The sequence below is a fragment of the Lissotriton helveticus genome, chromosome 11, assembly GCF_964261635.1.
Source record: "Lissotriton helveticus chromosome 11, aLisHel1.1, whole genome shotgun sequence".
Classification (NCBI taxonomy): Eukaryota; Metazoa; Chordata; class Amphibia; order Caudata; family Salamandridae; genus Lissotriton; species Lissotriton helveticus.
In genome coordinates this window covers 645,149,650-645,164,886 of record NC_136072.1, presented here as the reverse complement: position 1 = coordinate 645,164,886, position 15,237 = coordinate 645,149,650, and the positions used below count along the sequence as shown (strand labels likewise).

Genomic DNA, 15,237 nt, shown 5'->3' with positions numbered 1-15,237 from the left:
CTGTGTAGGATATGATGTTGAGGCCATGTGTTCTGACAATGCTGGCCAGGGATGTCATGTTAGTGTTGAACAGGGTGGTGCTGTGGGATGATCCTTAAGGGACACCACAAATGATGCTCCTGGGTTCCTTAGTGAAGGGTGGAAGGCATATTCTATGGGTTCGTCCTTTGAGGAAGGATGCGATCCCTTTGAGGGCATCTCCCTGGATCCTGATGGGGCGGAGTCTCTTGGACAGTGTAGTGGGATATGATATGATATTGAACGCTGCTAAGAGGTGGAGGAGGATCAGGGCAGTTGTTTCTACCCTGTCAAGAAGGATTCTGGCGTTGAACCCAGGGTAAGGCAGAGTTATCCAAACTCCATCACTCAATCTCCGCCACAGGTTTAAAGCCCCCTCCGGAGCCACTAGGGTTCAGCCATTTTCTAAACTAACACACAGGCAGAATCAGGCATAACTCCGGGCAAGCTCAGAGCAGAATCGACAACTACCACGTCAGCATTCCCTCCCAGACAGTCCACCATTACCCCCCATTTCTCCAGGTCCTGGTACGCATTTTCAACCTTCCGGAGCCTGCACTCTTTCACCACTGCCCACTCCAAAAAACGACCTCTCCATGTAACCTGCATCGGAGGGGTTGGGCTGGCCAAGTGGAAGGCGATACGTTGTCTGGACAGCACCAGTGCTAGCTGAGCAAATCTGTGTTGTGTCCTACAGCCCCTCTTAGGGTATAATAACAGTTCCAACAAACTGTGTCTTCGTGTCAACTCAACCTTCATCATCGGCACACTTCGCATTTCCCGCTCTGCTTCCTCCCAAAAGGGCTGCACCCCTGCAGGTACACGTAACATGGTCAAATGCAGCCAGGGACAGTCCACATCGTAAGCACTCAGCTGAGTGCATAGGGTAAACCCTGTGCAGCTGCTGCAGAGTCAGGGACGCCGTATGCAAGTACTAAAATTGCGTCAATGTAAACCTGGCTTTACTCGCCACTTCCAGCACCTGGGCCCGAGTGTGTCTCCATTCCTCATCCGTGAGTTGGGACTCCAGATGCCCATCCCAATTGGCATGCATAGATGTGATATCTGTCTGTCTATTACTTTTGAGGGCAGCATACAGTTGAGAGACGAGACCCCCTGGTAAAACCCAGGTCAAACATCATCTTTAACACGTGCAACTATCCAGGTTCATCCGGAAAGGACGTCCACATTTCCCGAGTCATGCGTTACACGTCTGTGTGCTGTAGGAATTGGCCCGGGCCTATCCCAATTTCACTCCCAAACTCTTCCAGGGACATGAAGGTGATGTTCTGAAACAGATCTCATGCCTTCTGACAGCTCCCTTTCTCCCATCCGGAGACATCCCTAAAACCCTATATGTGCTGAAATGGACGCAGCCACCAGACAGGGAGAAGTTTAGCATACTGCGCTTGTATCATAACCAGAGTCACAGCCCTCTCCCACGCCTCGAGCAATCTGAGGGATATTAAAGTGCCAGCCGGTGGGCTCCGGCCATGCATGAGAAACTTGGACACTAAAAAAAAAGATGATGAATGGAATTCTTGAATTAATCTCAGCCACTGACAATCATTTGAGGCCGCATCCCAACGCATTTAGTTTCAGTCATAATGACACCTCAGTTTGTACCCCAGCATATGCAAATCAGTGTTGACCCGGCTGCAATAGGAACTCTCCGGCCTGAAATTGCAGGTCAGGTCCTCACTGAACCGCAACCCAGGACCAGTGGAAGTTGCACCAGGGTAAAAATAAATGGGAGGGTGGATCCCTGCTGGATAATTTGGAGGACTCACTGTCCACCCTGAGGAAATGTTGGATCCAGCCTCAGACAGGGTGGCTGTGCCAGAAGGACACACTAAATGATTTTGCTGGAGCATTTGCTGGAAGTGTGGGAGACTGAGATACATGTTGTCCCTGATGCCCTGGGCACTCTCTGTGAGCCTCAGTCGCGAAAGGGTTGAGAAGCTTGTTATACTGGTGGCAGGGTCTGGCAAGAGCAATACTGCAAAGCCCTGTCATATCCTCGTAAAGGAAAAAAATGTTGGTGGAATTGTCTGGCGGGGGCAGACAACCCAAGGAATGTGCTGTGGCCCAACTCCCTTTAAATCATTTCAGAGGCAAATCCACTTTCTCGCCAGTTTATATTATACAGCGCCTCGAGACCCTCAAGGGTGAAGCAGCCTTGCTCTACAAATCCTGATTGATTGATTGAAAGAGACTCACTGGAACCAAGCTGTACCCGGATGATGAGCCCATAACAAGTGCGAAACGGGGCCTGGGTTCAGGGATACCTGGGTTCCGCCGACTCGATCGATCGACCTATCCTGGGAGACGGGATTCTCGTCTCCCAGGATAGGTCGATCGATCGAGTCGGCGGAACCCCATTTGAAGAACACAAGCACCGTCTTGAAGGAACCCCTTCTGCCCCGGCAGTCCTCGTGGCAGTGGGCTGACCGGTGCTGTCAGCGGAACCCCACCTAAAGAAACGAGCATCGTCCTTAAGGAATCTTGCCTCCCCGTTATTCCCCGAGGCAGTGGGTAAAATCGAGAAGAAACCCCACCTTGAAACACCTATTGGCGTATGAAAGCGAGTAGGATCCAGAGTGAGGGTCATCCTATCCGACAGGAAACGGGGTTTCGCGGTGCACACTGATGGTCCCGATTTTAATCCTGTGTCCCTCCCAGTACACTGCCCCTAGCCCTGACGAAGGTGTGGCCTCACTGGCCAATCACCGAAACGCGCGTCGGCGCATGTCCTCAGGAACACGGTTCTTTGTCCTAAGAACTTCTGGAACCGTTGTAAAAGTCATCTGCCTGAAACAACATCCCGAATATTGATGTGTTGCATACACCAGGATTAGTAGAATGAATGGAAGATTGAAAGTTGAATGACAGAATGAGATAGAGTGAGAAATCACTTGAGTGAATGTGTAAGTGTGGTCGCAGTGTGGTTGCTACTGGGTAGGTCTCAATGTAGTGATATTAATTCCCTATTTGCACTTTATTATCAGATCAGGATCTGTTCTCTTTTATGCTCTAAAATATATCATGTGATATCTAAGTATAATATATTTCTCACCCCTAAAAAAATTGTTGTGTTGTCTAAATTATAAGAAAAATAAAAACATATATTTTCCTAATATATCTTTGGTGGAGCCTGCTTGAATTGACCTTGTTGTTTGCTATGTACTGTGTCAGCCTCTGGTTTAATCACCCCAGTTGATATATCATTTGGACCCTCTAGTAAGGGCCATTATATCCCTAGACAGGGTGGTCTTTTCTGTTCTACTTATGATTTAAATCTTGTATGCCCAGCTGGATTATCAGACAGTTCACTTTATAAAACACTCTCGGCCTGATTCATGAACCGAAATTGCGATCGCAATAGCTGCGAAAAAGCGAATGCGAGCGCAATAGTCAAAATCGGTATTCATGAAGAAAATAGCGAATTCGCAAACACAGAATAACGAATACGCAAAATTATTCGCAGAATCCCGGCAGTAGCCCATTTGCGAATCGGAAATTGCGAGGAACCACGGATACAGCAAAAAATATTGCGAAACCGCAATATAATCGCAATCGCTATTCAAGAAAAATCGCTAATTGCGAAAAACCCGTAAATCGCAAATTGCGAGGCGCATTTTAAGGACAACCCAAAGCAGGTGGCAACCATCAAAGCCTATGAATTTTTTTTTTGAAAAACCGTTACCCAATCAGGAACAGGTGCTGGCCTGACCAAACACACTTAAGGAGATGCAGCAGCAGCATTAGGAGTCTCACAATGCCAGGACTCTACATGGTGGTCAGGCGGCGAAGGCTACAGCGAGCAGCACGGAGGAGACGTAGGATCCAGGAGAGGATATTCCGCCAGCGGGTCACCCTGCTGGGCCAAACCAGAGAGCAAATATACGCAAAGTACCGCCTGAATGGGGCAATGATCATCAAGCTAATACAGGACCTTGACCCCCTGATGCAGCACCCAACAAGGCGGACCAATGCCGTGCCCACACATGTCCAGGTATTGTGCAGCCTGCACCTTCTGGCCTCCGGGAGCTTCCAGGGGATAGTTGCTGTTGCAGGGGGGATATCCCAGCCCACCATGTCCCGCTGCCTGAGGAGTTTCCTAAATGCAATGCTGACCCAGCTACACCACCACATCAAATTTCCCACCAGCCAACAGGAGTTGGATGAGACCAAGCATCAATTCTACAATGTTGCGCATTTCCCACATGTGATAGGATGCATTGACTGTACCCACATTGCCATCTGCCCACCAGCTGAAACGGAGTACATGTACCGCAACCGCAAGTCCTACCACTCCCTCAACATCCAGATGGTGTGCAATGCTAAGACATACATCACGGACATAGTGGCACAGTACCCGGGGAGCACACATGACTCCTTCATATTCCGGCACAGCGGCCTCGACACACGACTGGCCAGGGGAGACTTTGGTGAAGGACACCTACTTGGTAAGTACACTTGGCCCACAATGTTACACTGTGATGAAGTAGCTGCGCTGCACAGGCACTCACCCTCTGCTCCACTCATGCAGGTGACAGTGGCTACGCCCTCCGTGAATACCTCCTCACCCCATACCTCAACCCTGCTACACCACAGCAACGGCGTTACAATGTAGCACACATACGCACAAGAAATTGCATTGAGAGGACATTTGGGCTACTAAAGAGCAGATTCCGCATACTGCACAAGACTGGTGGGGCCATGTACTACAGTCCTGATGTGTACTGCCGCATTGTGGCTGTGTGTGCAATACTACACAACATTGCTACCAAGTGCCGGATACCTGTAGAGATCTCTGGCAGTGAGTCGGAAGGGGACAATCCAGCTGAAGGACACAGACGCCACAACCACATCACAATGAACAGTTTCTAGTGCACCCACTCCCCTCACCCCACAATTCACAAATGCATGCCAATGGAAATAATGACAGGAGGCCGATGTACAATGCTAGAATAAATATTATTGTTGAAGGCACAATAATAATGACTTTTTGCAATTCTTAACATGTGAGCAGTATTGCGCCATACTCCTCTAAATCATACACAGGACATGCTTCTATCATCAGCATGTCCCTGCCAATGGACAGTAAAGTCAAGTGCGCCTCCGGCGCGCGGCACCCAATCGCCTTTCAGGCTCATCCTCTGGGACGGCACGTGAACCCGCAGTGCGCCTGCTTCAAGACTCGCGCCACATCCTCGCAGCATTGCACCAGCTGCAGCTGCATAGCTAGGCACCGACGTGAGAGCTGGGAGGTGGCATTACCAATGACATAGTTCGAGCGCGTGTAGGCAGATAGCCGCGTAAGTAGCTGGCGGTGGCGGCGGCGGGCGGTGTTGCGCTGCGAGATGATGGCCGCAGTGTTCGCCTCCATAGCAGTTGTCATCCGCTCTATCCTGTCCGACACATTTGCGACATTGCGGCCAATGTTGTGGAGCTGGAGTTGCATTGCCCCTTGGCGTCGTGCCTGCAGTTGATGGATGCTCAGCATCCGGCGCTCTATGCTCTGCCCTGGCACGCGCACAGCCATCCCCCTCCTGCCGCTGCGTGCTGTGCTCTGCTGGCGAACCCTGCCATGCCTGCTGTGCTGCCTGGCCTCAGTGGGTGTGCGCACTGTCTCCGCACTAGCAGCACCAGATGTTGAGGGTCCCGCTGGTGGTGGTGTTGCGGTTGACAATGGTGCAGAGCCTGATGGTGCTGGCGCAGATGGTGCTGGTCTGGCAGCAGGGATTGGTGCAGCGCCTGATGGTGCTGGCGCAGATGGTGCTGGTCTGGCAGCAGGGATCGGTGCAGCGCCTGATGGTGCAGGATGTGTGGCTGTTGGTACCTCCTCTGCATCCTCTGGTGCCTCGTCTATGTGCAGCCTGTCGCTATCGCTGCTGTTGTTGTCAGCGCCACCTGTGAGGGGAAGTGGTCCTAGATTAATTGCATGTATCTGTCACACGTGTAGTTGCTACATGCATGCTGGCTGACATTCCCTGATTGGCTGTGGCATTGCGTACTTTGGGACATGTCTGGCTGCATTGGGGTTTTTGTACATTGTGGGCAGACTACATGTCCCACAATGCTTTTGGGCATGACCTAATGTGCATGGATTGCATGACTTGGGTTGATTATGGGAGGTTATAGGGTCATGGCCATTGTCAGGGGACAGGGTCGCAGTCGCATGCCACTTACCTTGGCTGTCTTGGGTGGGTCGGGATGAGTCCAGAGTGATGACCCCTATACACGCCTCTGGCTCAAGTGTGTCCTCCACACGGTCCTCCAAGGGGGTGTTGGGAGGGACTGTAGGATCTCCACCTCCAGTAGCCAGGGTCTCGCCCAGCCTCTCTGCCACCCTCTCCTTGGCACGACCTCGGAGGTCGTACCACCTCTTTTTTAGCTCCTCGAGCGACCTGTGTGTCACGCCCACAGCGTTGACTTTTGCGCCGATCCCCAGCCACAGTCGGCGTTTCTCCGCTTCAGGCACCCTCCTGGAGTCCTTTCCAAATAGTTTTGGGTAGTTTTCTACCACTCCCTCTATCAGGTGCTCCAGCTCCTGCTCACTAAATTTGAGCTTCCGTTTGCGCCCGGTGTCACTGTGCCCTGGTGCTGCATCCTCTGCCATTGCTGCAGTCACAAAAGTGAGGATTTGAAAGTTTGGAGGTGTTCTGGAAGGAGCTCTGTGAGATGCAGCCTCGAGATCTGCCTCACTGTTCTGTATGGGGGTGGGAACTGCCTGCTTCCTGGTTGTGATGTCATCACTGTGCTCGAAATGCAACTTCCCGTTTTAGCGATCTCGCTATTAGCGAGATCGCATTTAGCGAACTCGCTAATAGCGATATCGCAATTCCTACACGGATTTTGACGGAAATAGCGATTTTCCAGCGATTTTTGAAATTCGCTATCGCTTTTTGCGGCCGCGTGCGAATCGCTTTATTTTCTTGCAGATTTTGATGAATGCCGGTCTGGGAATTCTAAATTGCGATTCGCTGTCAATCACAATTTAGAATTCGCAGAATTCGGTTTTCATGAATCAGGCCATCTAACCTTTCAATTAACAAAAAGAAGGAGTACCACCAGAAAAAATGCTCAGCAGAGCGATTTCGGCGGGATGATTCGGTTTCAAAAAGAAGAGAGTCCTTCTTTGTTTTTTAGTAACCCCTCACTCACCGACCTGGTCCGTGACATGCTTCATCATCGGGGCCACCTCGATGGCCGAGTGCCATCAAGGTGTGCTACAACACCTGAAATACAGTGGAGCTGGTATGTGAGTGATGAATGTAGAGAAAAGAGTGGGTGTGTTAAAAATTGTCCTGGTATGACTTATTTTGGAAAAAACTTTATTCTTTAAGACTACTGGACAATATTAAAATCTATGTGTAGATACAGTAATAGGTTTAATTATGACCAAGTGTATCTGGATTATATGTGGTGGGTCTACATGTTTCAAACCGTATTGGGAGTTACCGGTTATTCTTCAGGACCAAAGCAAAGAAATGGGTGGTCAGGGTACACTAACACCCTGCCGTGCCGTCATTCCTTTGTTCCTAGGTAACCAAATCGTGACACTAGGCAGAAAAAACAACAAAGGTATAACCCGGTGGTGGTTATCCTAACAATAAAAAGACTCCTAGTGAAGAGTCATAGGGCAGCACGGGATTAGGAGGGAGGAGAGGCCTGTGGTTGAAAACATATTAGTTCTCGCAGGCCTAGCATGGCATTATACCTATGGAGTCCCTCGTGTGCCCGTGCCGAAATCGCTCTGCTGAGCATTTTTTCTGGTGGTACTCCTTCTTTTTGTTAATTTAGATACCTAACCCAGGGGACCAGGAGTATTCTTCCGTCCACTAAGGTGGATTAAATCCCTACACTCTCTCCTTTGTTCATACTACATCTAACCTTTCAGTCAGAGAAAAAAAAAGTGAATTCCAATCTCTAGGATAAAACAAATAGCAATTTGTTAGAAGACATATTCTGACATTTGACCTCTTTATTTTAGCCCACAGCAAATGTGACAAGATAATATCAAGATTTAAAGGCGTCTTTATTGCTCATTCACTTTCTGAATGAATACAACACCTTTCTTTGTCAGCTCCAGCTTACTCACCAGACTTGGCCAGTAGGCCCTAAAATAGTTTGTCCTGATTAAATCTGATTTGCCATACGAGGGGGTGAATAGTTTTCTCAAGGCCTGTGAGTAATGGGGCAGCATGATAAAGAGTTGCTTTCTGCAGGTGACATGATGTTGGTGTGTGGGTCTGGAGTGATGGTGGAAATATATACATGTGCCTACGGTTAAATGGGGGAAAACTGAACAATCAGACGGTTGGTTATTCATAACGTGTTCTAAGCATTCTTGACATAATGATGCAAATTGTACGTGGTGCTTGAATGGCATGAAGGAAAATTGAGACCCACTGTAGACACTCATCATAATAGTACCAACAGTGGTGTGATTATTACACTAGTATAATACATGAGAGTCTGAAATCCCTGTATAAAAGCGTGTTTCTAATGTTGAAATGTGATAACATATTACAGTTGAGTTCTAATGTCACAATGACGCTCCAAGAGCCAAGGGGAAAGGCTGGTCACAGACCATACTTAAAGCTGCAGTTTCCAAAATTAAAATAAAACGTGGCTTTTTCTTTTTCTGCTCTGGTTTTCCAGATGAACAGTGATGATTAGAAGGGAGATATTTATGGCACAATGTTTATTTTTACATGCTTTAGGTAATTATAGGAAAGATAGAAATGCTCTGCATGTTTCAACACATTATGAGCTAAAACTTTTTTTTAAATCTGACATATTAAACTGATTCTAATATAATTTTGCAACAAACTACATGCTTTTTTAGAGTGTTTAAATTTGCACCAGAAATTCTAATTTTATTCTTAACGTTTAAAAACATTTTATTTCTTTCATATGAAAGAGCAACACACCAATGATTTGAGCATTTTGTGGAATGGGTGTTGGTGTTGCTATGTGATAAAAGGAATAAAGTACCCCTGGAGTTCCATGACCTTATAAAGGAATTCAACCTTTGGCCTCTATCCTTTTTACTACATGTAAGTTACCCCTAGGGTAGGCCTTGGAAAGCCCAGAGGGCAGGGTGCCATGTATTTAAAAAGTAGGACATGTGCTTTTAAGTTTTACATGTCCTGGTAATGAAAATTTCATACATTCATTTTTCACTACTGCACAGCCTACCTCTCGCATAGGATAACATTGGTGTTACCTTTTTACAATTAACGAGTTGTAAATTTCCAAATGAGAACAGGTAGCCAGGTCATGTTTAGAGTCTTTGGAATTGAAATAAAAAATACTAACTTATGGAGAACTCAGATTTCAAATTACGATTTTGAATATGCCACTTTTAGAAAGCTAGCTTTTTCTGCCTTGGCCATTTAGTTCCTGCAGTCTATCTCTGGATCTAATGACTGGATGTAGGTGAGAGCTGGGGTTTATGTATTCCTCCTAGACAGCCACACACGATAGAGAGCTTAGGTGTACCCGGATGGCGCCATCACTGACAGGATGAGAGGGAGGAGCTGAGTACAGCCTTACTTAAAATTGAATAGGCTGTGTCCTGCCTCCATGCAAAGGGCTGCATGTTTCCTGTAGTTAGTCTGGAGCCATGGTAGGGGAGGCGGGACACCTGTACACTTCAAAGGGAAACCTCTAGAAGCTTCTCACCCACTTCTAAAGCAGAACTGGGTTTACATATTGGACCTCAGACACCAACTCTTGAGTATGCTTCTGGATCTGTGGATACTCTGCCAGGAAAAAGGACTGCTGTGACATTTTTCATTATGCTCTTATCTCTATAGTTTTGAAGAGCGGCATAGTACCTTTGTGTGGCTAATATGAGGGCAAGCCACAACCTGATTTATGTTTTTGTTTTTTTAATGGTCAGTGTTTCCTTCTTTTCTGTTTTACTTTACTTTAATGGGAGTATCGCCTATACCCCTCTACTCATGCTTTTTTTTCAAAACTGTCTGGAATACCCAGAATACCCAGAAGTCTCATCCTACTATGTGGGGCAAGAGGTGACATCACCAGTGTAGCATTGTGCTGGACAAAAGACCTGCATACCAGCCGAGAGAAATTAGCAAAAACTCAGCCTTATTAATTTGCCTTTCACTGAAATGTGGTTGGAAACATATGTGTACCATTTTTTCACCTGGTCTGTAAGAGAGCAAAACAAACCAAAAAATAAATAAACAAAGCATAATTTTCCCTGCAGATTCCAAGCAATCCTCTTCAACTAATTTTGATTTCCCTCTGTCAATTATTATTTCATGAAAAGATTCATATGAGGACTTTGTGTCTAATGCAAGCTACATTTCAAGAGGCTGTGCTTGCCCATTCAAAACAGCTTACCATAGATTTCTTGAAGACTCTTAATTATGATATCTCAACTACATAAATGTTAAAGTACTGAGGTGCACAGCTCGGATCCTGAATCAAATAATTTAAGGAAAAAAGAACTTCGAGAACCCATGCTTTCTTTGCACGCCCGAATTCCAGCCCAATTTGGGCTTGGACTGTTGCATTAGGAAAGCCAAACATTAACTTAAAAATACAATAGTGCGCAAGGTCAAGATATCTTGATAACTTGCTTGGACTGGTCTTATTAACATGAAGACCAGCAAGCATCAATTTAACTTTGATACCTCTCAAAATGAAATATAAAGATCGACCTTAAAGTTCCTTGGACAACTGATGCAAGCCAAAATTTAAATCTAATTATAGGAGGTCAAATGCTGACAGAGTCTCCCTTTTCCTTAAACTATAGTCCCAAATATCCAGAAGCGGTAATACATTTGACAACAAGAGACACTCAAACACCGTGTCTAAGGCTTCTTTTATTTCTGACAAAAAATGACCACTTTTGGTCTTTTAAATATTCATTCTCAACTGTTTTTATTACAGTATCCCTCAATGTAGCACACAGCACTTGCACTGTCTAGGACTGCGTCATCATTATACTGTAAGATGGCAAGTTGATAGACACATTGGAGGAGAAGATCTTACATTTAGTAGTTTACTGGTGAGATCTGTACTATAAGGTTAAATCCAAAGTTTACTACCTACTATTTAGCATTGGGTCCATTGGTGGGCTAGCTCCCAATGTTGTTTGTGGCTCTCTAAAAACTATTTCATTAAGCAGCCCTTGTAATACCCTTCCTTTGGTTGCTGTTATTGGAACAGTAGAGTCCCGTGGATGCTGTTAAAGGAGATGCTATTGTGGTCATCGATGAGTGCTCTCACAGTATGTGTCAAGTGAGCACCAAAGCATACCATGCAGCCCAAGTAATTTAGAATTTAGGCAACAGACCTCTGCCATTCTTCTGTATACCAACATACAGCAGAGCATTCACCATTAATCAGAATACAGAACGGGGGAGGGGAGTGGGGAAAAAATGGGGGACCTGTTTGGTGTGGGCCATTTCTCGAATACTATACACTAATACTGCTGAAACAAAGATCACTCTGCTGGACATCGACACATACCTTAGGCTTTGAGTAATATGGAAGACTCATTACCCTTTCTTTCCTGGAAACCCTCTTTATGTAATGCATTATCGCTGCTTATGACACTGCCCTCGAGCTAGCATATTGTCTGTCAGTAGTCTGCACGCGGTCAATGGCCATTCAGACTGAGGTCCCAGTAACACAACCAAGCGCTACAACTAAATGGGAATTTATGTTAGGTATGACAACAAACAATGGAAATACTGTTGCAACCCAACTGGGTCACTGCCTCCAAATGACAGACTAGGTTTCATACATTAGAACATCCTACAACAGACATACAGTAGTACTCTTAAAGTTAACAAGATTAACCTTTCATATAATGTTAATTGTCCAAGATGCTTTGGCCTCAGTCTCATTTTAAGAACCTGCCATGAGACAGTCCGAAGATCACTAAATACTGGTGTGACGTCTTTGAGACACTAGTCTCTATTACTGGTGTAAATATAGCTATGTTAACATAGCTCCCTCTCCCAAGGTAGATAGACCTTTTAGCGTGCACTGTTTATATCCTACTTGCAGTCCGCTGGTTGACTTCTATTGCTTTATTGTTGCCGAAAAAAGTTGCCCGCATTATATGGGATAGAAAGAAAATCCTATGAAGAAAGCCTGGTTGGCATACCTTACATACTGGAATGAACAACCTGAGGTATGTTATCCTCTTCTAATAGACCTAAAGATATACCTAAATATACATGGTAACCGTTGCAGGTGTGTCTGGCAAATGCCACACCTCCCATTTAAATATTCATGAAGACCATTATTTAAAACGAGGCAATTTCTTATGTAATATCATGATATCACTATTGAGCATATGCATACAAACTATATTTGAATTGACTATTGGGGATGCCCGTCATACAAATGTGGCACTTACCAGGTTTAAACGCTGCCATTTCGAATAGTTGGTCTGAGTACAGCAGTGCCAGGACTCGTGTCTTGATTGAAATGAACAATATTTTCCCAATTACACGGGACTGCTGTGTTGGCTGCATAAGTGTCACGAAAGAGTAATGATAAGTATGCTTATACTGCTTTTGCTGTTATGTAACTGGCTGTAATGCCCAAAAAAGGTTAATAAAGGAAATATTGAAAAAAAATTAGGCTGTAGACTACTGCTCTTATTAGGCACTGATTTCTTGTGGAGCGGTACTGGAAAGCTGAGAGTGGTTGTAGGATCGCATGTCACAGAGGTTAGTTACAACGTCTCTTTTTAGTATTAAATCTTTTTATTGAAAGATGATAGCTCATACACAAAAGCCATTTGCCAACATAGCCCCCCTCCCTCGTTGTGTAGCAGAGTCCAAAGCTCGAAAGGAACGGACAAGACCATTCCAAGCTGCGGGATGAGGCATGCTGAAGAGCATCCTGCACGTGCAAACAATCAACATTAAAATAAAGAAAAAACACAGCTAAATAAAAAAAAAAAACTCCCACCCCAACCCTCTCCTCCTCGCCCTCCCTCTGTGTTCCAAGTCCACCATTTAACTCATCCAAGAGCGCTCACCCACTAGCCCGTCGTCGGCCGTTCCATATCAGAGACGCATAATAAGCGTAGGTAACGAGGACAGGTGACCTCTCGGAATTCCGAAGCTAACAGAGACAAAAAGGGTTGCCACAGCTCTGCGTACCTAGCTCCCTCCCCTGTCATAGTCAGTGAAAGCTTCTCCATACCCAACACAAACCACAAACGGTGAAGCCAGCCCTGGAATGTAGGGACATGTGCAGTGCGCCACTGGGTGAGTATATTCTGCATAGCGGAGCCCAGTGCAATAGCAGTCAAGCGACCTTTGCGGGAGCGTAGCGGGTATGTTACTGGGTTTGGCAGACCTAACGGTACGTACGAGGGGAATCGCAGGATCTCCGTGTAAAAATGCGCATCCACCTCCACCAGTATTTGCTTCCAGTATCCCTGAAGATGAGTGCAATCCCAAAGCAAATACACCAGTGTGCCTACCTGACCACAGCCCTGCCAGCATGTCGCCTCTCTAGAGTGATCCATCGTGTGCAGCCGTCAGGAGTATAGTACCAGTAGGTTACAATCTTGGTGAGTGTATCAGTAAACCCCATGTGGTATGCAGAGTGCCTAGCTCTATAATATATGCCCTCCCATTCCTTATGGCTGAGTGTCCTCCCCAATTCCCTCTCCCAGCGTGCCTTACCCGAGCTGTAGACATGAGTGTATTTGGCTTGCAACATCCTGTACAAGTCAGAAATTAGTTTTTTGTCTGATTTGCGTGTGATTAGCCAGTGTTCGTATGGTAGCAGTCTACAACGTCTTTTTTGAGTGAGTGAAGTCAAGAGTCACAACCAGTCACAAAGAGGCAGTCGCAGAATAATATTAACCTCATCACTGCGGCGCGAATTCCGCCGCAGTGCTGAACATTCCAATCACGGGCGTGGTCATGACGGCTCCCGGCCGTCATCAGCACATGACGGCCGGGAGCCGTCATGAGCATCGAAGAGGTTAAGAAATCTGGAACATAAAACATTATTCTGCAAAACAGCTAATCAGATACACAGGATCTGCCCACAGTACAGTGAGAAAATGGACTGGCAACAGCATCATAGCTCCCAGTTGCCCTCCTTCTTAAGGCCTGCCCCTTGACTAGTACGTGACTTCTGTTTTCACCCTCCTTTGAGTAACGTGGACGCCTATGTATGCTTATTCTTTCTGGGCTCCACGGGTGGTACTGTATGAAGCTTGCCTCGGGTGGAGGTTTACTGAATGTCTCGTAAGTGGAATTGCATGCCTGTCATCTGACCCTGTTTAGGCGGATGACTCACTTTAACCCACCTGATAAACAATCTGACTAAATAGCCTTTACTGAGGGTCACCCGCAATTAAACCTGGGTCCCCGCAATTAAACCAATCTCACCCTCCCAAAAAGTGTACATTTTCTATTCGCTTTAATTGGATCTCCTTCTTAAACGCCCGCATTACTCACAGGTATGATGGTATTGTATGGAGTGTGACTTTTATGCAGTGCCAACACTGATTGTGTCGAATATAAAATCACACTGCGCATGCTTTAGACCGCTGTGTCTAATCCGTATTAGTATTCCGGATTTAACTCAGCCTCGGCCAAGTCAGCCATCTGAGTTCTCTGCGCGAATCTTACCTTTGAAGGCGCTTATGAGGATTGTCATCACTAGCAGGAAGCCAGTTAGGGGACGGAGAACGGGAGTGGTGGCATTTCTGTGCATAGTGGCCCCACCCCCGAGAACCGAGCTCCGCCTCTCAGTCAGTCTGGCTGGCAGGGAACGGGAAGCGCTTCTCCCACGGTGTTTTAGGGTGTGCGGTGACGTTCAACCGTTCTTTCAGATGCGTCACTACCGCTCAAAGTGCGCCACGTAGCCACGTGTACCTCACTCAGTCTTACAGGCCGGCGGGCTGACTGCACTAAGCAGGACAGGTAAGGCGCTTGGTAACGTGTCGTCGTGGTGCAGCGTGTGAAGTGAGGTCTAAGTAAAGCCTGGCAGGCACAAAGGTGTCCTCCATTCGCATATGCCTCTCACTTATAAAGTTCGGCTGGATGTACAAAAATGATTTAAATATAATTAGGGAACAGTTCTAATCTCAGAACAAATCACTGTTTTCTAGTGAAGTGTTGTCTAGGTTATTACGCTGCAGAACAGGAAGGAAGCACAGAACTTCAGCCAATGACATATCATATATTT

The 15,237-nt window shown here is 46.4% G+C and overlaps 1 protein-coding gene across 3 annotated transcripts in view; it reads right to left on the bottom strand.

The window, feature by feature from the left end:
• Positions 1 to 14,831, bottom strand: part of LOC144791046 (disintegrin and metalloproteinase domain-containing protein 9-like) — a 1,785,694-nt gene extending 1,770,863 nt beyond the window's left edge. For all 3 annotated transcript variants that reach the window (XR_013602283.1, XM_078665681.1, XM_078665682.1), the window contains exon 1: positions 14,679 to 14,831. Coding sequence is in view for 2 of the 3 variants with exons in the window: in XM_078665681.1 (XP_078521807.1) it covers positions 14,679 to 14,763 (85 nt within the window). In the remaining variant the exon portion in view is untranslated. The remainder of the gene's footprint in view (positions 1 to 14,678) is intronic.
• Between the last annotated feature and the right edge of the window lie 406 nt (positions 14,832 to 15,237).